Source organism: Callospermophilus lateralis, chromosome 4 (genome assembly GCF_048772815.1).
Source record: "Callospermophilus lateralis isolate mCalLat2 chromosome 4, mCalLat2.hap1, whole genome shotgun sequence".
Lineage (NCBI taxonomy): Eukaryota > Metazoa > Chordata > Mammalia > Rodentia > Sciuridae > Callospermophilus > Callospermophilus lateralis.
In genome coordinates, this window is record NC_135308.1 from 148,745,257 (window position 1) to 148,768,818 (window position 23,562).

The window sequence follows — 23,562 nt, forward strand, 5'->3', positions numbered from 1 at the left end:
AAATCTCAAGGGCTTGAGTTTCTCATTTATGTAAAGACTCAAATGAGAGTTTCTTAATGACTGTGGGGTGGGGTTTGGACAGGGTGCTTTGCCTCACAAAGTCATTCCGAGACTAGGCCAGGAATATTCATAACATGTGACTTCCAGATCATCCTGCTACCGGCAGTAGCCAGCAGATGAAGAAAGAGAGATGGTAAAGAAGCCATACCCATCTTTTTGCAACCCATTCTGGGAAATGACTTGTGTCATCCACTGGGAAAAATTAGTCCTGTGGTCTCATGGTGACACGGGGAGGCCTGGGAACCAAATGCCCTGCCTGAGAAGTCCCTTCCTGGCTAGGAACTACACAATGGGAAAGAAGCATGAATTTTTCACTGCAAGTGAACATCATTTCTGCTACAATTTGTTTTCTGCTTCTGTGATATACTTTATAAAAGTAAAAGGGTTGTCATAAAGTGAATAATTGTATGGACTGCATGTTTATATTCTTCCCTCTCCTGATTCATATGTGGAAGCCTGAATTCTTGGGTGGGTTAGAAGGGGGACTTTTGGGGCAGTAGGTAGGTTACAGGGTGGAGCCCTCATGATGGGATTAGTACCCTTATTAGAAGAAACACTGAAAGATGATGCTGTCTCCCTCTCTGCTCACAAACACGTAAGAACACAGCAAGAGGATGAAAATCAGGAGACAGGTGCTCATCAGACACTGGATCGGATGGCCCCTTGATCTTGGATTTGTTGCCCTAACAAATACACGAATGAAGTGTGAGATTTAAAATATGGGAGCTTATAGCAAGGAGTGTAGCTCTGTAGTTAAGCAAATGGTTGGCATTTGCAAAGCCCTGGATTCAATCTCCAGCACCAAAAAGTTGAAAAGGAATAATTTTAGAAACACTGCATAACATTGAGTGTATAGCAAATAAATCACAGCAAATTCTTAAAATTTAACTTTTCATTTTGGAAATTTAGATTTATAGTTGCAAAGATAGCAGAGAGTTCCACACATGCTTTCCCTAGCTTCTCCTAAGGTTGATATCTTATATAACCATGGTACATTTGTCAAATCTAGGAAACTAACAGACGAAATACCACTAATTAAATGACTTTACTCAAATCTCATCCATTTTTTCCCTTTTGTGTTCCAGGATCCAATCTGGGATACCATACTGGATATTACATTAAGTCCTTGTGTCACCTTACTTCCTTTCAACCTGTGACAGTTTCTTAGTCATTCTTTGCTTTTCATAACCCTGACACTTTTGAAGCCACTGATGGGGTATTTTATAGAATGTCCCTCGATTTGGGTTTGTCTGATGTTTTCTTAGGATTAGATTAGGGTTATGGGTTTTAGGGGAAAATACCAGAGGAAAAGCAGATTTTTGTCACATCTTATTTAATATCTCATTATATCAATATGATTTATTATGGTGATGTTAACTCTGATCCATTTGTTATAGTGATATCTGCAGGATATCAATTACAATAATTGCTTGGAAATGCCATTACAATACTGGTGCTAATTTTTAAGTCATATATGGTATAAAAAATTGTGTAATGATTAGTGACTGAGATACTGAACTGTGCATTACTATTATTTGTAGTATTTTTTCCATCTGAAAGAGTTTTTGTTTGTTTTTATTGAGTTAGAATGTTGCCCATTTAAAGCCATCTCTGAAAGAGATTTTATGCTGCAGCTTAAGGAGAAACAGTACCCAGACTATTCTGAACTCTGCATTTTAAAGAGATGCTATTACACTAGACCTGAAATAGTTCCTATTGCACTAGATCAGCTACTCGGAATACTGAGGCAGGAGGACTAGACTGGACAACTTAGTGGGATCTTGTCTCAAAATAAAATGAGTATAATGTATTTTGATATGCCATATATCATGGAGTATAACTTCCCATCTTTGTGGTTGTCCATGATGTGGATATAAGAGGATTTATTATGTATTTCAAAAGTGAGCCAGGAATGGTAGCACACACCTATTAATCCAAGCTATTCAAGAGGCTGAGGCAGGAGAATCATAAGTTCAAGGCCAGCCCAGGCAACTTAAGTGTCTCAAAATAAAAAAGGACTGAGGACATAGCTCCATGATAAATCACTTCTCAGTGTGTACAAGGCCCTGTGTTCACTTCCTAATTCCCCTGCACCCCAAAATATAATATTATTTATTTATTTTTTTATTTTAATATTTATTTTCTACTTTTCATTGGACACAACATCTTTGTTTGTATGTGGTGCTGAGGATCGAACCCGGGCCGCACGCATGCCAGGCAAGCGTGCTACTGCTTGAGCCACATCCCCAGCCCCAATATAATATTATTTAGAAAAATGAATTTATATTCAATTTTCTAGGAATGTGGCCCACTGTGCAATTAGGTACCTTGATTTTAATTTATTTTGGGGGAGTATTGGGGATTGAACCCAGGGGCACTCAACCACTGAGTCACATCCCCAGCCCTATTTTGTATTTTATTTAGAGACAGGGTCTCACTGAGTTGCTTAGTGCCTCGCTTTTGCTGAGGCTGGCTTTGAACAAATATCTTGACTTTAGAGACATAAAGAGAATATGATAAAATAGTTGTGGCTACACATAAGAGAACATTCCCAAATAACATTGGCTATGAGTAAATGCAAATTTATTTCTCTTTCACATAAAAACCTAGAGAGAGATAACCCCAACTTCCCCAGCAACATATGTGTGCGTGTATGTGTACACACACATATGTATGCATGTATATAATAATTTCTTCAAATTGCATATATACATCCATACATAAATACATATACCTACATAAAAATGCAGAAATAAGAACCACGTACCATTTAAGCAGTTTCCTTCTGTAATTCTGGAGTTTGAGAATTTACCATGGTTACGTACCTTGGAGCCCCATAGACTAAAACTGGATTGAAAATTCTATACATCTATATGTTAGCTGCATGAACTTCAGTCTCAGTTTCTACTCATAACAAAGGAGGAATAATACCTGAGTGCTGATATGAGGACCAGTTAGAGGATTGGATCACCCAAGGAAGACTGACTTTATCCTTATAAGGTCACTCCATCCAGATCTTGAAGCAGCATTCCTTTTTTTTTTTTTTTTTGCCAGGGAAAGTCAGGAATCAGGCCAAGAGGAGAAGGTGACTTTTATTATATATTCTAAAGATACTCAGTCACATGCTTTTCCACATTTCCTCATTTCCTCCCCAGCCCCATAATACTGGGATTGAACTAGTGGCCTTGCTCATGCTATAGTCAAGTTCTCTACCACTGAGCGACATCCCTACCCTGCCTGTTTTTTCTTTTCTTTTTTTGAGACAAGGTCTTGCTAAGTTGGGCTGGCCTCAAACTTTTGATCCTCTTTCCTTGACCTCCCAAGTAGATGGGATTACTGGCATGTATCACTATGCCCAGCTTGCAGACTTCTGCATTTCTTAGTGTTGTAAACTTTACTATTCCAGGAAGAAGGTCTTTCAAGATCTATGATATGGGAAACTTTTAAAAGGAAAAGTGGCACTGTGCCTTCTCAGGGCTGCTTGATACCATATACTATGTACACATATATGATTTAGTTATGTAGCTATATAGGGATCCAGCATGGCATGACTGTCATGGTCGTAACTACCATTTTGCCTGTCAGGTGACCCCTAGCAGGATGGTCAGCTGAGCATGTTAATAGTTTTTGGGAAAGCTCAGGTACACTCTGGTTATGGGCAACCTTTGTGTAGCAAAGCACATAAACCCTTTGCACCTGCATCAGGGTGCAGGGATTCTCCTTTGCTGTTGTCACCTAAGTCATGTTTCCATCCGTAAGTCCTTAACTGCATTTTATGCAGTCCTAAATTTGTCTATTTTTTTTTTTTTTTTTTTTTTTGCTCTCTATGCACTTTGTCTTGATGGACAGTTCTCAGGTGCTGGGTTTCCCCGAAATAGCCCTATTCCAAATATATACATACATATATGTGTATATCATATATGTGTTCATTTTAAATAACAAAATATTATTGTCACTCATATTTATGCTAAAAGTGATTAGTAATCAGGCACAGTAGCTGTAATCCTAGCAATTCAGAAGCCTCTGGCAAGGTGATAAAAAGTTCAAGGCCAGCCTCTATAATTTAGCAAAATTTCCTGTGTCAAAATAAAAAGTAAAAAAACCTTGGGATATAGCTCAGTGGTAAAGCACCCCTAGATTCAACCCCCAGCACCTGTCCCCAATGTGATTAGATAAAACTATTTCCTAAATGAATTACTTATGTAACAGAAGGGCAAGATGATCAGGTGAATCCCTTAAGATGTCATAATTCCTTTGCCAAGGAAGAGTGTTCTTTGGGTGAATCAACAGTAAAGCAGGAAAGAAGAAAAGGGAGGGTTGAATAGAGAAGATGATGAGAGAATAGAATTGTTTTCAGAACACAGAGACCTGGGCAGGGATGTACACAGAACACCATGGATGACAGTTTTTGCAATTTTAAAAAAGACTTAATTTAAAGATTCTGCTTTATTCAGTGTGGTGGGTCTCTCAACTCCATTGTCACCTGATCTTCTGAAATACTAATGCATTCATGTTCCTATAATTTCCTTGCCATCTCCCTCAAAAAACAAAACAAAACAAAATCAAAAAGTCAAGTTTCTGTGAGCTGGCCTCTTTTGCCCATTTCCTGCTTACACATATTTAGGTGCTTTCTTAGTCCCACTGAACAAGTAACTTTTAGTCTATTTTCTCCTGTTGTTTCTTTGGCATGGAATGTTCCTCTCACTGTAGGTTGCTATTTCTCTGATGTTATCTCCAGGAACTACCATCATATCCTTCATCTGAGTGCTAGTCTCTGGTCCCAAGTTCTATGCATATCTCTATTTTATTTTTTATCCTATTCTATATAATTTCATGTTAGTTGGTAGATCTGTCTCCTATTCCCATGGTCCCATGGTGCTATTTGGTCTTCTTAGCCTATTCCCTAGCACAGCATGGCACCCAAGAAATGTTTATGTGGCTGAAATGAGCTCACATTTGGTTACCTCTGGGCCAATGACTTCTGCCACTTACATGGGGCTCAGAAACCCTTAAAATCAGCATGCTAACAAGTGCCTCCAGAGTATGAATGCGTTTGTCAGAGTCTGAAGAGTATCAGGTCACCATTATTCATCTTGGGTCAAGGCTCCAAATCTGGACTAATCCAGATCCATGAGAGGAGAAAGGAAAAAAATTGAAGGAAACAAATACTCCAAGTCGCTCTGGTGAGATGTGGACCTGTAGACAACACTCCAGGCCGCCAGGCTGAGCCAGGGCAGGATCCCATGCTCCCTGCCACTGCTACCCACCCTATACGTGGCCTTGGTTTTCAGGTGCACACCATCCACGTGGGTGTCACACCCGCGCCGGGTGGCCTGGGGAACGTCACCAAACCTCTCTGACGGGATCCCTATAGCAGCAGCAGCAGTAGTAGCAGTAGTAGCAGCAGCAGAAGCAGCAGTAGCAACAGCGCGACCGATTGGAGTGGGCGTCACCAAGCCATGGCCACCCTTTTCCCCGGGACAAAACCGCGGCGGAACCTCGGAGGGGAAGCCCTCGGGGTACCGGTGCGAAGTCCAGAGTCCCGGAAACCCCGAGGCAAGGAGAAGCGGGGAGGAATTAATCCATTTCTCCAGAGTTGCGCAAGAGCCCGGGCGGGCGGCTGGGGGTGGGACCACCAGGGCGGGCGTCCCAGCCAGAGTCCCGCGCTCACACCCACCCTGCGGCGTCCGAATCAAAAGTGAAAGGAGCCTGATCGACCCTGGAAAGGCGTCGGGGGGAGGTGGCCGCGTGTCTCCTAATCGCCGGGGCCCAGCAGCCGCTTTGTGACTTCACGCGTTTCGCAACAAGCCCGGGCCACCCGCGCCCCACCCACCCCGGCCCGGCCGCCTTGCAGCCTGCCACTTCTCTTGGCTCTTCGCGCTTCTCTCCCTCCCGGGCCTGCCCAGGCCTTCCCGGAGCCTCGGGTCCCGCCTCGAGTCGCAGTCCGAGACGTGGCCGCCGTCTAGCTGACTGGCAAGTGCGTGGCCGCCTCCTCCACGCAGCCCGGAGCAACCCGGCGTCCCGCCCCGCTGAGCGCAGCGCCTTCTCGGCGGCCGCGCCGCGATGCTGTGCTTTCTGAAGGGGATGGCTTTCGTCCCCTTCCTCCTGGTGACCTGGTCGTCCGCCGCCTTCATCATCTCCTACGTGGTCGCTGTGCTCTCCGGGCACGTCAACCCCTTTCTCCCCTACATCAGGTGAGGAGCAGGGTGGACGACAGCGGCCAGGGAGCAGACAGAGGGACCCCAGGGCAGCGCTGCTGGTGGGGAGGGAAGACGGCCAGTCCACACCCAGCTGGGGGCATCTTGAGGCCGATGTGAACCAGAAGGTGGCAACTCTGGCAATGTCTAGGGAGGCAGGGGTGCGGCGCTGAGCGGTCTGTCTGTACCGTGAGCACCGAACACAGTGGCATCAGGATGGGGGTTCAGGACCGAACAGACCGTAGAACTTTTAGTCTCTGGTGAGACTGAAAGAAAGATAGGTCTTGACTGATGACCTTTATTTTAAAAGGTAGATCCAGGTATGTGCTAAGCAGCACACGTATTTCACTTCTGCTCGCGGACATCTCTCAAAATGGGTATCTAGCCTCCTTTTCCATGCCCCTCCCCCTAAAAGCTGGAGGTTTAAATAGATAATGAAACATCAGTATGACACTTATGTCAATCCGTGCTAGTAAATGATAGAAGAAACAATTCACATCCAGATCCGTGCCCTGCCCACAGCCACAAGATGCTGACTCCAGATCCCTGGGAGTCTGGTTTAAGTTCCCTTGGGAATTTAAGCCTAACTCTGGTTTAAGACTCCTCTGGACACTGAACGACCAAAGTGAAAGCCCGCAAATTGTCAACTCTTAACATCTCTTGCATTATTTTACCTTTTTATTTTTCCTGTATTTTGGCTTCCACCTTTCCTGAGGATCAGTGCCAGGGACAGTGGCTTGGTCCTCTTTATATGGCTTGGAGCTCTGTACCCGAAAGAGTAGGCATTCCTTAACCTTTAATATGATTCATCCTTATTTAAGTGGTGTGACCCCACTTGGTTAGTGAAGGGACAATAAGTTTGGGGACAGCCAAGATCTTATTGCTTTAGGATAGAGAGGGCCTCTCCTTCTTTGTATCTTTTCTGTCTGGTAAACAATATTCTATGTTTTTTTTTTGTTGTTGTTGTTGTTGTTGTTTGATTGGTTGATTTGTTTTTTTGTTTTTGTTTATGGAGAGAAAGGGGAAACAGGTGAGATAAGAGAGAACTAGGGTCTAAAGAAAGATGCAAGGAATATACAGACAGGTAGAATGGTGCACAGCAGCAAATCTCTAGGGTTGGTCATGGTATTGCCTTGGAAGAAGAAATGTTCTAAAGATTTAGGAGACCCACCCTCCCAAGCTGGTCTTGTGTCCTGGAAGAAACCTGGGCTGGGTTTTTCATGGCACCTCTCAGTCCCAAGTGTTACCATCTCCCTTTTCTCATTTCTGAGATAGAATAGATTCCCTTCAACTTGCATAAAAATGAAGAGCTGTTAAAATAGCTGTGTTTGTCCTGAGTCTGAATATGAATAATATGATATGCACATGGGCCTGGCCATGTGTAGTTATGACTAACATCGCCTCAAGGTAAACTCGGGAACAATCAGAAATGAGGAAGTAAGGTGACAAAGTGAAATATTTGTGAGATGCTCATTCCAATTAAGGGGTTTAAAATTTAACAAGGAAAAAGGCCTACAGGAAAAGCAGAATTTTAGGAGAAAAAGGCAAGAGATGGTTCCCTTACTGCCAGGAGCCATCAGCCAACAACAAAGTGTACCAACTGTGCCCATGTCTGTCTGGGGAGTTTGGGTTGTTTGCTGTCTGCTTATGTGAGCAGCTGGAGCACTGGCTTGCCCTGCTCCTTCTGGAAAACTTAATTGAAACAAGTACAAAATGCAGATAGGAACCAGACATCAAGAAATGGTGTAACATATTTATTCACCAACCCAGAATTTTTTTTTTTTACCTTATCTCTTCTCCCTAAACCCCACGACCCCCTCAGCTCTCTCTCAACTTTCCTTATCTGTTCTCACTGATCTTATGGCCTCTTCCTCCTCCTTTCCTCTACCCCCACTCCTTAAACTTCCATCCAACCATGCTTTGCACTGGCTGACTGCCAGAATGTTCTTACTCCAGATAGTGCCAGGCATTGTCCTTTACCTCCTCCTTTGTTCACATATTATCATCTTAGTGAGATCTGTTCTGATCACCCTGTTTAAAATTGCACCCTACATTCCTGATCCCCCATATGGTCTTATTTTTCACCATAGCCCCTATCACCTGCTAAGAAATTATGTGCTTTAACTTATTTATTGTGTTTATTATCTGTCTTTCCTCACTAGGATGTAAGATCCTTGAAAAGATCCTCAGTATGTGTGAAGTTACATTTCTTGAGCTCTCTACTCATCCTTGGTCAGGGCAGATCCCTGGGAAGCTCAATAAAGCCATTCAGTTTGGTGGTTGGTCAGAGATTAGAAGTTCTCAGGGGGAGTCCCCTTTCCCATGCTAAAATTGTTCAGCCAAACCCATGCTCTGATGTTTTTAGCATACTCTAAGACTTTAAATAAGAGTAAAAAACACAAGAAGAGGGGCTGGGGATGTAACTCAGTGATAGAGCACTTGCCCAGCATGTGTGAGGCACTGAGTTTGATTCTCAGCCCCACATATAAATAATAAAAATCCATTGACAACTAAAAATAATATTTTTTTAAAAAGCACAAGAAGATCTCTTTCCAGAATGACATTCAAAGTCAGCTTCCTTATCAGGTATTTTTCTCCAAATAACATTGTTATTCTTCAAAACATTGGATAAATCGGCAAATGACTTTTTGACACAGAAAGATGTTCAATTTCATGAAAAGAACAAAAAATTCAAATTGAAACTCATTGATGCCTTTTTTTCACCAACTGGACTGGCAGAAAATGCAAATGTCTGATAACACTACTGGTGAGACTTTGGGAAAACAGACTATCTTTTATATTGCTTGTGGGAATGTAAATTGATTTTAATCTCTGTAGAGGGACTTTAGCAAAAATCTATGGAAATGATATACACATACACATCCTTTGATGCGACAGCCCCTGTTTTGGAAATTTATCCTGCAAGGATACCTGCGCATCTGAAGAATGGCATATCTACACGGTTGTTCACAACACTGATTACATTTATTTATTTTTTAATTTATTGTTTACAGGGCCAGGGATTGAACCTAGGGCCTCATGCATGCTAGGCAAGTGCTCTGCCACTGGGCTACACACTCAGTCCAACACTGCTTTTAATAATGACAGACTGGAAGCCATGCAAATATCCATAATATAGAACTGGCTATATAAATACAGATTATCCAAAAATTACAATACCTCAAGTGAAATCTCTTGCTATTTAGCAGATTCACTTTAAATTTATGTGCTGATATGAAAAAAAATCTCCAAATAATAATTGTTAAATGGAAAGAAGTCAGATGCAGAACAAAATATTCTACCATTAGTCAGGAAAAAGGGAAAGAAAAATAATATGTGGTGTGTGTGTGTGTGTGTGTGTGTGTTAGCTTGTGTAAAGAGACTGATAAGGATTGGGGTTGTAGCTCAGCAGTAGAGTGCATGCTTATCATGTACCAGGCCCTGGGTTCAATCCCTAGTACCAAAAATTAAAAAAATAAAAGAGACTAATAAAAGTGGTTCACTTGTGTGTGATGGAAGGTAGAAAAGATCAGTAAGATATTGTAAGGTGATTATAAGGCTTTTCCCACCATCTCTTTGGGTATATATTCATTTTTCAGTCAAATGGATGGGTTTCCTATCAGAAAATTAAAAACACGGGATTCAAATACCCACTAAATTTAACAAATTAGAATAGCAAAAAGTGATATTTCTGTCTGCATTATGAAATACTAATGCTAGGGTGTCAAAATCAAGGGCAAATAAAAGTCAACCTTAAAAGATTAGTTTAGATTTTTACAAGGCCACACCCACATTCTGAAGCACAATCATGCTTAATTTTTATTTACTTATTTTTTTTTTAGAGAGAGAGAGAATTTTTTTTTTTAATATTTATTAGTTTTCCGTGGACACAACATCTTTGCTTGTATGTGGTGCTGAGGATCGAACCTGGGCCGCACGCATGCCAGGCGAGCGCCATACCGCTTGAGCCACATCCCCAGCCCAATGCTTAATTTTTAATAACCAAATCCTCTGTAAACAAATCCCTTGGGCTATCTGGTATCAACTTACCAATTTCCTGTGTTTTCTTTGCCCTGTTTCTCTTTCTGTGACCCTTTAAAGTTTTGCCACTTCTAGATCCTAGCTTTGCTTTTTTATTAGTACTTGTCTCCTTCTTCTGCAAGTATGGTTTTGCTGGATGATTGTGGTCTGTTGGTGTTGTTCTTCCTCATGACCACAATCTTTGCTCAGTAATTGATAGAAGAAAACTGGGCCACTTAAAATTAAGCCACTTTAAAGGAGGACCAAAATTACATAGTAGATGAAGGAAAAGAGGTCAGGCCTTTGACTTCAAAAAAAAAAAAAAACTAAAAATGAGGAAAGCAACTTCATAAATTAGTATTTTGTTAACGATCACATAATGATATAAAGTCCTTTTTTTGGCATTTGGCTTTTGAAGAGGGGATAAGAAGTTGTTCATTTTTTGCAAAAATATTTGAAGACTTCAATTTTTTCAATAGCCATCCTTAATCTAATTCTTAAGGATATTGCATATTGTTTGTCATGAAAAATATATGGTTCAAGAGGGTAGAAATTTGGAGTTTGTTCACTCTTGGATCTCCCATGTTGACGTATGTAATTTCTGACATATGGTAGCTACATAGTGAAATATTGGTTGAATGCTGATCAAAATAGGCCTGCTTTTTTAACCTGGTCAGTTTCCTCCTCTTCAATTGTTAGCTGATTCTGTTAATTTGGTTATGATTCCAGTCCTCCTCCCACATCACTTTGCTGACTTCTGAAATTTTTCATGTTTTATGAGATTTTCAATCTCAGTTTGCAGTCTTTTCATATCATTGAATATTTACAAAATTGATATTCACTCCCAGAGGGAACGTAATGTAGAGGTTAGGAGCAAGAGCTTTGAAGCAGACAAATTGGTTAGAATATAGCTCCAGCTGGTGCTCCAGCCGCAGAAAGTTAGACAAGTGATTTAACTTCTCCAACAGGAGAAATTACTTGACTTCTCCATAGATTAATAACAGCACCTAATAACAAATTCATGTATGAACTTAAAACTCATTAACATAATAAATTCGCTATAAGTATTTTCTATTAGTATTATTATCACTTTGATTGTAACTATGTGATTTAATTCCACAGCAACTATTGATCCCTCAATGCAGAAAGAGAATTGTAATTTATGAAAAAGTTCAGTGGAATAATACTTAGGGGAAGACTCAAAAAGAAACAAGTTGTCTTTAAATTATAGTTGGTCCATTTAGGAGTGGATCTGACAAAAGCAAAGATTCAGAAAAATTGATTAAAACAAACTAGGAGGATCCTTCATTTAAGTTGCTGCAAGAGTATCTTTAATACTTCCCTCCACTTTAAAGAAAACAAATCTGGAAATGAGATGATTCCAAGAAGAGAGGTGGTTTATATACCAGGAAGACAGCTTTGCTTTTTATTAGTACTTGTCTCCTTTCTTCTGCAAGTACAAGTGGCAAAACTTTAAGAGTAAAGAGTCACAGAACATTGTGGATGAAAGAGACACAGGGCAAAGAAGTCAGCAGAGTGGTCTACCAGCAGGAAATTGCTAAGTTGATACCAGATAGCCTAAGGGATTTGGTTACAGAGGATTTGGTTATTAATTATTAGAATTAGTGCATAATTGTGATTATACATTATGTGATCGTTAACAAAATACTAATTTATATACCTGTGCTCTTGTAATGGCCTTGAACCGCATCAACTGGTGAAAAAAATGAATGTCATTTACATGCTTTAAGTTAAAACATTTGTGCTGTATAAGTATCCATATAATTTTTGATGACTTCTGCTTAAAAACAACTTTTTTGATGACTGAGATTACACCCAATTTCTGGGAGTGGTGATTGTTGCTTTCCTCTGTAACTGTCACAGTGGAGAATAAATATTCAGATAGTGAGGTCACTGTGCCTAAAATCACTATTCTGACATGTGTTAATGACATCTTCAATCTTTACTGTGACTATTACTTCATAGTATATCTACACCATATAGTCATAAGGACAAAAATGTGGACATGTCATTTGAAACTTTTAGTTAGAAAAGTATCATCCTTGAAATCACAATTTATAATTGATTTTTTTTTCAAAAATGAAAAAAAAGAGAAAAAAAGAAAAAAAAGAAGATAAAAAAAATCCCCCAAATCTAAATACCAGAGCAAAACTGTTGTGCTTTGTATTTATCTTTGATTCCAATCTTGGCAGTTGTTTAAAGAAAAATAATAAAATAATTTAGATTTGTTTTATTGGTTCAGAATATGTGGGGAATTGTAGAGTTCCTCTTTTTATCATCTTGTATGTCTTTCGTTAATATTTGTCATGCCTTTTCTAAAACTAAGTCTCAAACTGGAATGCCTTGGAGAACAGATACTTCTATAGAGGTCCTTTGACCTAAATAATTAAGCATTTGTATTAAGTTTTACTTTGGTATCTAATCAGATTCTTAATCATAGCCCATAAGAAGTAATGTGACTTTAATGCTGGACTTTGTTGATGTACTCTAGAGTCTGCAATTTTTTTTTTCTTTAAATCATAGCCTTATGGTAAATTTTAAAAAATCATTACCCAAATTAGTTAATTATAATGAAAACAAGAAAATTAGGGACCAAGGGCATAGCTCAGTGGTACAGCATATGCTTAGCATGTGAAAAGCCTTGGGTTCAATCTCCAGCGATAAATTTTAAAACAAAAAGAAAGAAAATTGAGGATCCCCAGTTTTTTCAGCCTGAAAATGAATTGTGATGGAAGTAGTAGTGTTGCCTCTGAGCCAATCATGAACGTATAACTTCTTTCTTCCGTTGGATTTAAATTTTCCGCTCATTTGAGTGCATCAAATTCTCCTTCCCACTGAATTCAATTAAACTGTGAGAATTTTAAAATGTTATTCATATTTTCAAAAAGAATATATTATTGCTTAAAAATTTTGACTAATCCAGGGACTGACAGCTTTCAAACAGAAGCACTTCATCTCAACTGACAGAGAGAGAGAGAGAGAGAGAGAGAGAGAGAGAGAGAGAGATCCATTAAAGTCCTCTTTACTTCACAATAACTGAATAATTGCATCTCAGTTCATCAAGAGCATGCACTAAAGAGTTACTGTAAGCCAAGGACCCCTTAATAATGGCTCCAGCAGTAACAAGCTGCTATGAACCTAATTGTAGATACACAATACTGTAAACACACATAGAAATACAATATGCTTAAAGAAGTGTAATATATATAGTACAACAGAAAAGAGTTCCTAAGTTGTGTCCACTGACATTACTTGTCCATGCACATCCTGGCTTCCATCCACTATCTTTGTGACCTTGGACAAGTTATTTTTCTAACACTGATTTCTTAATCTTTAAGGTGGCAATGCTAAGTATTTTATGATGTTGTGAAGATTAGCTGAGATGTTCCTGGCAGAGTGTAAGTGCTGAAAAAAGGTCTGTTTCTATTTTTTCATTTGGTACTCTGGACCTGTATAGTGCAAGGGAGGACTAGTTTCTAGAGATTCCTTTCAAAAGGCTTCTAAAACCTGACCACTTTCTCCTTCTGTCTTTATTAGTTAGCCATACGAGTCTAAGCCACTGTCATCTCTTGACAAACTACTGAAACTAGTTTCTTAACGGTCTTCCTGGCCCAGCTTGCCAATCTATATTCTTTTCACAATATCCTTTAAAATTGTCAATCAGCTTTACGTCACTTCCATGCTTTCAGCCCCTAACAGCTTCCCATCATGCTCACAAGAGCATCTGGACTCCTTACTGTGATCTTTCCTCTGTGTGCCCTCAGATACAACCTTCCTCCTCACTCCCCTCCAGCCACACCCACTTCCTTGCAGTTCCCTTAACACATTGCCTGTATGCTTGGTTGTTGCCTGTGGTCTGCAGATTTCCTGGCTCCAGTATTCTAATGCTCACACTCTTCATTCAGCTCTCCATGAAGGTCATTTTTGGGAATTAACCTGTCTCAAAAGGCAGATCACTTATCAGTCTCTGTTCTAGTATCTCTTCTTCCCTCTTCACAGCACTCAACACCCCTACATCATAGGGTTTGCTTGTTTGAAATGGGGGTCTCTGTGTTGCCCATGCTAGCCTCAAACTCCCTAGCTCAAACAATCTTCCTACCTTAGCTTTCAAAATAGCTGGAACTGGGGCAAGCACCACAGTGCCTGGGCTAGATTATTGGTTTTTATTGCTGGTGTTCTCCCCACAATAATATAAATTACACCAAGGAAGAGTTTTTCCGTTTCACTTACCTCTGTATTCAACATGTCTACAAAATTACCTGTCATACAGAAGACAATCTGTAATTACATGTTGAATCAATGAACCTGTGGATTTTTTTGTTAAGTACCAAGCTTTCTGAAGGTAGTAAACTTTGTTTTCATCTTGATATCTATGTCACCTAGCACAGTTCTGGACATGCAAGAGAAGCTGGATGATTTTTTTTTTTTAAGTTTTATTGTATGAGTGAAAACAAGGAGAGAAGCCAAACTCCATAGTTCAAGAAAAGAGCAAGTTGTTTGTATTTGTGAGTAGGAAATTCTTTCTGAGTTTAAAAATAGTTGATATTGCTGCAGGGTATCTCCCACTCTAAAATAGTCATTACCAACTAAAGCTGTCATAAATTTATCACTAGTAATCAGCTGTGTCTCATAAAATGTAATATGACTTTTAGTTCCCATACTCATTCCTTTTATATATTTAAATATTGAGAAGATAAAGAAATTAATGATGTTTTACTGATTGCATTTAATTACTGATGCATTTAATTTTTTAGGTTCTAAATCTTGCTCAATTTTTCAAGCAGTAGACCTAGGATTTTAGAACATTCTAATAAACTTCAGTCTGAAGAACAAAGAATGTTGCAATTTGTCAGTATCTAAATCCTCCCAATAATCCCACATTTCAATTTCTCCAGATTTTGCAGTAATAGAATCACATGTATCTAATGATTAAAAGAATAGCAGTTGTGGCTGGGTGAGGTGGCACACATCTGTAATCCTAATAACTTGGGAGACTGAGGTAGGGGGATCAAAAGTTCAAGGCCAGCCTCAGCAATTTAGCAAGGCCCTAAGCAACCTAGCAAGACCCTGTCTCAAAATAAAAAATAAAAACTGTTGGGGATATGGCTCAGCAATAAAGCACCCCTGGGTTAAATCCCTAGTACCAAACCAAACCAAACCAAACACCCTAGCAGTTGTCCAAGCTTGGGAAAGTTCTATACTATCAGGTATTTTTTGTTGTTGTTGTTCTATTGTGCTTACTCCTTTGAGCATTAAGTAATAATGTACTACTGCTTTGACATCATAAATTAGTTTGGAGAAGGATCTTACATGAATTACTTGTAATTTTCCACAGTTGGCTTACCTTGTGGAAATGTAAATACAGGAAATGTAGACATAAATTGATTTCCCAGGCACAACGTATCCTGAAACAACTGTGTACACATACCAGCCTCAACAGCTTCTAAAAAGTACAGGCAAAGGGATAACTGCTCTTCTCATCCCTGGTTCAGTTTCAGAAGCCCCTCCTTAAAAAGGCAGCCAGCCAGGTGGTTGGTGGGACTGGGGCAGGGCCAACCACACTGCTGCAACCATGGGATACAGAACAGTGTGTGGGAGCTGGGTGGAGTGACTACTTCTGCCAGGTTGGGAAGCAACTGGTTTCGCTTTTCACTTTTTCTCCAATTTCCTAAATCAAGCACCCAGGTACAGCTATGCAACCCAATACAGTCGTTCCTTGGTATCTATGGGGGATTGGGTCCAGGACTCACTCTAGATACAAAATTTGGAAAGTACCGTAATCTGTGGACGCTCAAGTCCCTTGTATAAAATGATGGGTTATTTACACATAACCTGCACAATCCTCTAGGACACTTTAAATCATCTCTGGTTTACTCATTACCCCTGGAACATTGTATATGCTGTGTAAGTAGTTGTTATGCTGTAGCTTTCAGGAAATAACAACAAGGAAAAACGTTTGAACATATCCAGTACAAATGCAATTAAAAATATTTTGGGTTGGTCAAATCCACAGATAATAGAACCCACAGATACGATGGGCTGACTGTACTACAGTTCTGCCTTCGCATGATGGCATCATTTAGCTTGAGCTTTAAAAAGTAAAAATGAGGCAACCCACAGGATCTCTTGGTTACCTGTTTGGTGTTATGCTTATTTGGATTCCAACATTAGCAGAAGATGTGACTCAGTGTTTACTAATTATGTAATATATAAGATCAGAAACCAACTTATAAGAACATTTTTCAGTAAGAGTTAAGAGTCCTACCATTTTTATTAATGGCAATGGACAACTAATACTGTTCTTAAGTGTTCTTAGATGCTTAGGCATGGTGGTGCACACCTGTCATTCCAGCTGCTCAGGAGGCTGAAGCAGAAGGATCCCAAATTGAAAGCCAGCCTGAGCAACTTAACTCAAAATTAAAAAAAAAAAAAAAAAAAGTGAAGGCCAGGGATGTGGCTCAGTGGTTAAGTATCCCTGGGTTTATACCCCAGCAACCCCCCTACCAAAAAAAAAAGTTCTTAAAAGTGTCCACATTTCATTTGTTGCTTGGAAAGTTTCAATGAAATATTCTGGAGCAAAATTTCAGCTAATGTAATTAGGGACCGTTTTGTTACTTAGTGGAAATAAACCCCAAACTTTCACATTTCTTACCTTATAGATTTGGGAATTTGTGATTCAGATTTGCCTAACAATATTTTGTTGATGAATGATGATGGCATGTAACATGATTTGTTGACAAATGAATTCATTTTATAGGGATTTGCACAGCCAAGTCAAAAAATTTGAAAAGATGGCTGTTTAACCATACAGCTGTTTATGAATTCAGTGCATGAGTGTTTCCCCCAGTTCTTGTTATATTGACACTGCCTATGTTGTGTGCAAAGGTATAAGAATGTGAGCCCATTGGTACTCATGCATTGATAGTGGATATTATAGACTTAGTGATGCTGAAAAAAAATCAGATTTACCATGCTAATGTTTGTAAAAGAGGACTTACAATTACATTATGGTACTTGAGAAGGTGTAAATTCTTGCCTGGTTTATGTCTTCCTGCTATACAGCAAAGATATAATGATCCCTTTTCATTACTACAATGGTTCATTCCCAAGGTGTGCTGGAGTCAGCTGATATTTACTCCAGGGAGACAATGGTGTGCATCTATTTCTACATGTTCAGTGACCTGCATTTTGGGAACCCACATTTTTTTTAAGAGAGAATTTTTTAATATTTATTTTTTAGTTATCGGCAGACACAACATCTTTGTATGTGGTGCTGAGGATCGAACCCGGGCCGCACGCATGCCAGGCGAGCGCGTTACCACTTGAGCCACATCCCCAGCCCGGGAACCCACATTTTGACATGTTGGGTATATTTTCACCATGCAATTGGAAAATGCTAACAAATCAGACACCCTTCAGAGCTAGCTGCTAAACATCCACCAGCACATCCGTGTTTGTGCCGTGCCACCACTCACTCTAATGGCTTTGTTGCTTCACTGCCATTGGAGGCAAGAGAGTCAGGAATAGAGGCTGGGGAGTCAGGAGTTAGACATTCGAACTGGGATATAAATTCCTCTAAGTAGCTCGGTGACCTTGAACAAGTTACATAACCTTTCTAATACCCACTTTATTAGTAAAATGTAGTTGCTATAGGATCCCTATCAGGGTTATGAATATAAAATGATATCATGTATGATAAGCACGTAACAGTGTCTGATACACACTTACTGGTCAGTAAGTGGCATACACTAGGTCAGTTTTTCCAGTACTGATATTCATTCAAACAATATGTATAGAAAGGCTATTTACAACATGCTTTGAGTCCTACATGGATTTATTTCATTCCTTCATTTATTTTTGGTACTGGGGATAGACTCAGGGCCTCACTCAGCTACCTATCTTCCCTAAGTATCCCATCATTCTTCTATTTCTCTTCCTTCACAAATAAACAGAGTCTTCTTCCCAGCACATTGCTGTCTCTCTTCTGTCTCTGACACGTGACTCTCTGAGGTGTGACAGATGTGTAACAAGAACTCCAAGATGACTCAACCTGGTAGCTGCTGCTTTTATGTGCCTTGAGGCCAAGAGAGAAAAGCTTGACTTGCCATAGTTAATCATCTAGCAAAAGTGCGGCCCAGGGTCACAGCCCTGCACTGCATCTCGCTTCCTGGGTGCCCACTTGGTATCATGCTCAGAAGGGCATCTTACCCATGGGGAACTTTCTCCTTCAAACTTCCTGTATTGTGAAAAATGAGGAAAAGTGGGAATGTCAGGTTCTTACAGGGACTGGTGGCACTGAGATTGAAATAATTATGAATAAAAGTATTTGATGTAAGGGTGGTGGCTATTGACCTCTTTATGCTCCTCTTTGAATGTTAAGTGTTCTGCACACACAAGCTTCTCTTGGAATTCTTTAGCTACTTTGAAGGGTGTCTTTTCAATGTGATTGGTTTTTCAACACATAAATTTTGGAGCTATTTTTATATGTGGAAACACTCAAAATGGGTACAAGTTGTTTCAAGTTGAGAGCTCTTTTATCTTTGGTTTTCCATTGGAAAAGTTGCTTATGAGGAACCTACAAATGTAAAAATTTAAAATTTGGCAATAAGGAATAGAAAATAGAACAGGTCAAATGCTATTTTCCAAGTCATCTAATTAATCAAAAGACTGTACCTGAAAAAATAATTTTTAGAGACTTTTTTGTTCAAATAACTTACAATATATTCTTAATACCCCATTGTTTCAATAAAGCACTAGTTGTGATCACTAATATTGCCAAACTTTTCATCACTATGTCTTCAGAAGCATAAAATTTATGCATAAACCCAGTCATTAAAAGATTAAAGCGTTTTTGTTTTTAATATCTCAATAGTAGAATATTCAGTTTTTATTTTCAATATAAAATTAAATTCTTTACAAAGAATGAATGCATATCAAGTTTATTATTTTCCATCATTTGAGAAACTGCAACACCACTCACTTTAAACATTTCCTAGCTTTTTTTGCTATGGAAGAAAATTAAATGTAATCTCTCAATGGTGAAAAACTAAATTTTAGGTTTTTCAGCACTCAAATGAAAATACATTAGAACAAAATCAGTCCATACCCTCAGAATTCAATGTTGCTAAACATCCAAAAGAAACACAATATAATTTTTTTTAATTTGTTGTAATTAGTTATACATGACAGCAGAATGCATTTCAAATCATTCTACATAAATGGAGCACAACTTCTCATTTCTCTGGCTGTACACAGTACAAAGTCACACTGCTCATGCAATCATATATGTTCAAAGGGTAATAATGTTTGTCTCATTCCACTATCCTTCCTATCCTTACCCCCCCCCCTTCTCACTCCCCTCTACCCAAACCAAAGTTTCTCCATTCTTCCTTATCCTCCCTGCTCCCCATTATGGATCAGCATTCACATATCAGAGAAAACACTTGGCTTTTGGTTTTTTGGGATTAGCTTACTTCACTTAGCATGATATTCTCCAACTCCATCTATTTATTTGACAATGCCATAATTTCATTCTTCTTTAAGGCTGAGTAATATTTTGTTGTGTATATATACCACATTTTCTTTATCCATTCATCTGTTGAAGGGCATTTAGGTTCCATAGTTCAGCTATTGTGAATTGAGCTGTTATAAACATTGATGTGGCTGTATCACTGCAGAATGCTGATTTTAAGTCCTTTGGGTATAAACTGAGGAGTGGAATAGCTGGGTCAAATGGTGGTTCCATTTGAAGTTTTCTAAGGAACCTCCATGCTGTTTTCCAGAGTGGTTGCACCAATTGGCATTCTCACCGGCAATGTATGAGTGTACTTTTCTCCCCATATCCTAGCCAGCACTTATTGTTGCTTGTATTCTTGATAATTGCCATTCTGTCTGGGGTGAGATGAAATCTTAGAATTGTTTTGATTTGCATTTCTCTAATTGTTAGAGATGTACATTTTTTCATATATTTGTTAATTGATTATATATCTTTTCTGTGAAGTGTTTCTTCAGTTCATTTATTGATTGGTTATTTGTGGATTTTTTTTTTTTTTTTGGTGTTAAGTTTTTTGAGTTCTTTATATATCCCGGAGATTAGTGCTTTATTTGATGTGCATGTGGTACAGATTTTCTCCCATTCTGTAGTCGCTCTCTTCATGTTATTGGTTTGGTTGTTTCCTTTACTAAGAAGAATCTTTTTAGTTGGAGTCCATCCCATTTATGGTTCTTGATTTTTTTTTCTTGGAAACACAATACAAAATTTGCCTATTACGTACCCAGAGGGCTGAACCAAGTTTCTTTTTGATAATTTGCATATTTCTTTCCTAGTGATACAGGAACAACACCTCCAGAGAGTGGTATTTTTGGATTCATGATAAACTTCTCTGCATTTCTTGGTAAGTATACAATTATTATGAATAAGTTAAAAATTCACAATCTCAGGCTGGGGTTGTGGTTCAGAGGTAGAGCGCTTGCCTAGCATATGTGAGGCACTGGGTTTGCTCCTCAGCACCACATAAAAATAAAATAAAGGTATTGTGTCCACCTACAACTAAAAAATAAATGTTTAAAAAAATCACAATCTCATGTGAAGAAAAATATGTTACTGACAATTTTTGTATTTCTGGTGCATTACATTGCAGTGGGATTCATTATGCTACATTCGTAAATGCACATAACAATTTGACCAATCTCATTCCCTAAAATCTTCCCTTTTCCTCCCCAATTTGTATATTTTTTTAAAAGTACAACCTTTGCAACTAGAATGTTGCCCTACATTGAGAAATTAACACATGTAGAAATCCAAGATTTTAACCTTGTTATAGAATCATTCTTCACTTTATTTAGCAGTTTGACACAGAGTTTGCTGTGGGTAGTTTTAAACCCGAAACTTCTGAGGTGGCTTTGAAATGCAAATTAGTTTTTAAAAACTGATGTATAGCCAAGATACGCGTGTAAGCCAATGCAGAAAAGACTGTTTCTCAAAGTGCGCTCACGCAAAAGGCAACTCACTTGAAAACCATCTGGGTGCTGGTTTAGAGTGCTATTCCCTGGTTGTACTACAGATGCACTCATTCAGAACCCTTTAGAATGGGCCCAAGAATATGTGATGTTAATGAGCACTCAGGGCTGGAGGTGTAGCTCAGTGGTAAAGCGCTTGCCGGCCATGTATGAGGTCCTGGGTTTCATCTTCAGTACCCCCAGCCCTCTCCTCTAAAAAACACTGTAGGGGACTTGGATACTCACTAAAGTTTGAGAACCACTGACCTGTTAAAGAAATGAGAAAGGTGAAACAAGGAATAGTTTGTCTCCAACACAAGTATGATTTTTCTTTTCAGTTCCTCAAAACCACCTGAGATGCAATTGATGGGATACAATCCTGTTGTGAGTCAATTAATGTAATATCACAACTACTTCTTGATGTAAAACTCAGTTAATTATAGGGGGATCTGAGTATGTAGATGTAAGATGTAGAGATTTTTCTCTTAATCCTTTCATAATCCCGTACCCTGTGGAACAATCAGGTTGCCAAGGAACTATGGTTAACCAGCACTTTCTGTCCCTCTCCATTGGTGCAGGTGAGAAGGGACAGAGGTACTGGAAACTCTGCTTGGTAACTGGGTATCTTTGGAATTTGTTCATGCCACTTGGTAGGGAGTATGTTTCGTCTTGTCACCCATTTGGGATCTTTTCCCAAGGAACTGGAAGTAAGCAAGGGGAAGTGGAAATGAGGGGTCTGTCAATCTCAGTCTCAGTCCCTCTTATACCATCCCTTGCCAAGAGTCCAGACTTAGAAGACTGAAATTATTTTGAAACAGCAAATGATAAATATGGCTTTTGCTTCTAGGCCATGCAGAAGCTGACATGAATATATTTATTTAAAATAGTCCATGAATATATACAATGATTTTTACCTTTATGTATAATTATAATACACAAATTTTTAAAAATGGTAGCGTATAGGAAGAGTGTTGGGGGAGAGAAAGGGGAGTTACTGGTGAATGAGATTGACCAAATCATGCTATGTGCTTGTATGAAGATGTCAGAATGAATCCCACTATTATGTATAATTATAATCAATAAAAATAAATTATGATAAATTATTAATTTTTAGCCTGCTTTTTAAAGTATAGCAAAATATTATAATCATCTTTATGTCAATACACGGCAAATCTACCTTATCCTTTTTTGGGGGATGGGGCGCAGATACCAGGGATTGAACTCAGGAGCACTCGACCCCTGAGCCACATCCCCAGCCCTATTTTATATTTTATTTAGAGACAAGGCCTCACTGAGTTGCTTAGTTTTATTTTTTTTTCTTTTGCTAAAGCTGGCTTTGAACTCATGATCCTCCTGTCTTAGCCTTAGAGCCTCTAGGATTACAGGCATGCACCACTGTATCCAGTTACCTTATCCTTTTAACACATGACTGATATCTATCATGTGGATGTATGGTATTTTAATTTATTCAGTCTGTCTCCTATTGGTAAACACTTAGGCTCTTTCTCGTATTTTGTAATTACAGTGTAGAAGTGAATGTCCTTTTAATCATATCTTTGTGTATTGAGGTGACTATTTCTGTAAGCTTGCTGAGTTAAAGGGAATACATATCTAAAATTATGTTAGCTATCTATTTATCCCGCAAATTCTCTCTCTTCTTCCTTTCCTTCCTTTCTTATGGTTTTCTTTCTTTTTTAAAATTTGAGACAGTGTCTTGCTGATTTGCCCAGACTAGCCTCAATTTGTGTTCCTCTTGCCTCAGCCTGCAGAGTAGCTGGGATTATAGGTGTACACTATTGCACTGGCCTCCAACGTTCACATTCTAAGCATCTCACACAAACCAGTTGCAATTAAAGAACTAATATAAAAAGCAAAAGTGCAAGAGAAGTTTAGTGTTTCCAAAATCTTGGGATGAAAAAACTTATCTGAGCATACACAAAGCACAGATGCTAAGTAAGAGTTAACAGATTTGAGTAGGTAAAAAAATGAAAACTTCTAAACAATGAAAGGTATCAGAAATGAAGTTAAAAGACAAACAACAGATCAGAGGAAAATTTGTAATATTTATAGCAGATTTAGACTAGTGGACATAATGTGTAAAAAGCAACCACAAATTACAAATGAATAAATAAAACCAAGAGGAAAATGAGAAAAAAAATTAAAACATGCAATTCTCAGAAGAAGAAATGAAAATGACTGGTAGATACAATGAAAATTGCTAAATCTCAGTAATAACTAGGAAGATGCCAATTAAACCAACTGGTTG

At 38.9% G+C, this 23,562-nt stretch overlaps 1 protein-coding gene across 2 annotated transcripts in view; it reads left to right on the top strand.

Moving 5' to 3' along the window:
* Nucleotides 1-5,800: 5,800 nt before the first annotated feature.
* Nucleotides 5,801-23,562, top strand: part of Dram1 (DNA damage regulated autophagy modulator 1) — a 35,990-nt gene continuing 18,228 nt past the window's right edge. For both annotated transcript variants that reach the window (XR_013091138.1, XM_076853236.1), the window contains exons 1-2: nucleotides 5,801-6,254; nucleotides 20,625-20,692. Coding sequence is in view for 1 of the 2 variants with exons in the window: in XM_076853236.1 (XP_076709351.1) it covers nucleotides 6,124-6,254; nucleotides 20,625-20,692 (199 nt within the window). In the remaining variant the exon portion in view is untranslated. The remainder of the gene's footprint in view (nucleotides 6,255-20,624; nucleotides 20,693-23,562) is intronic.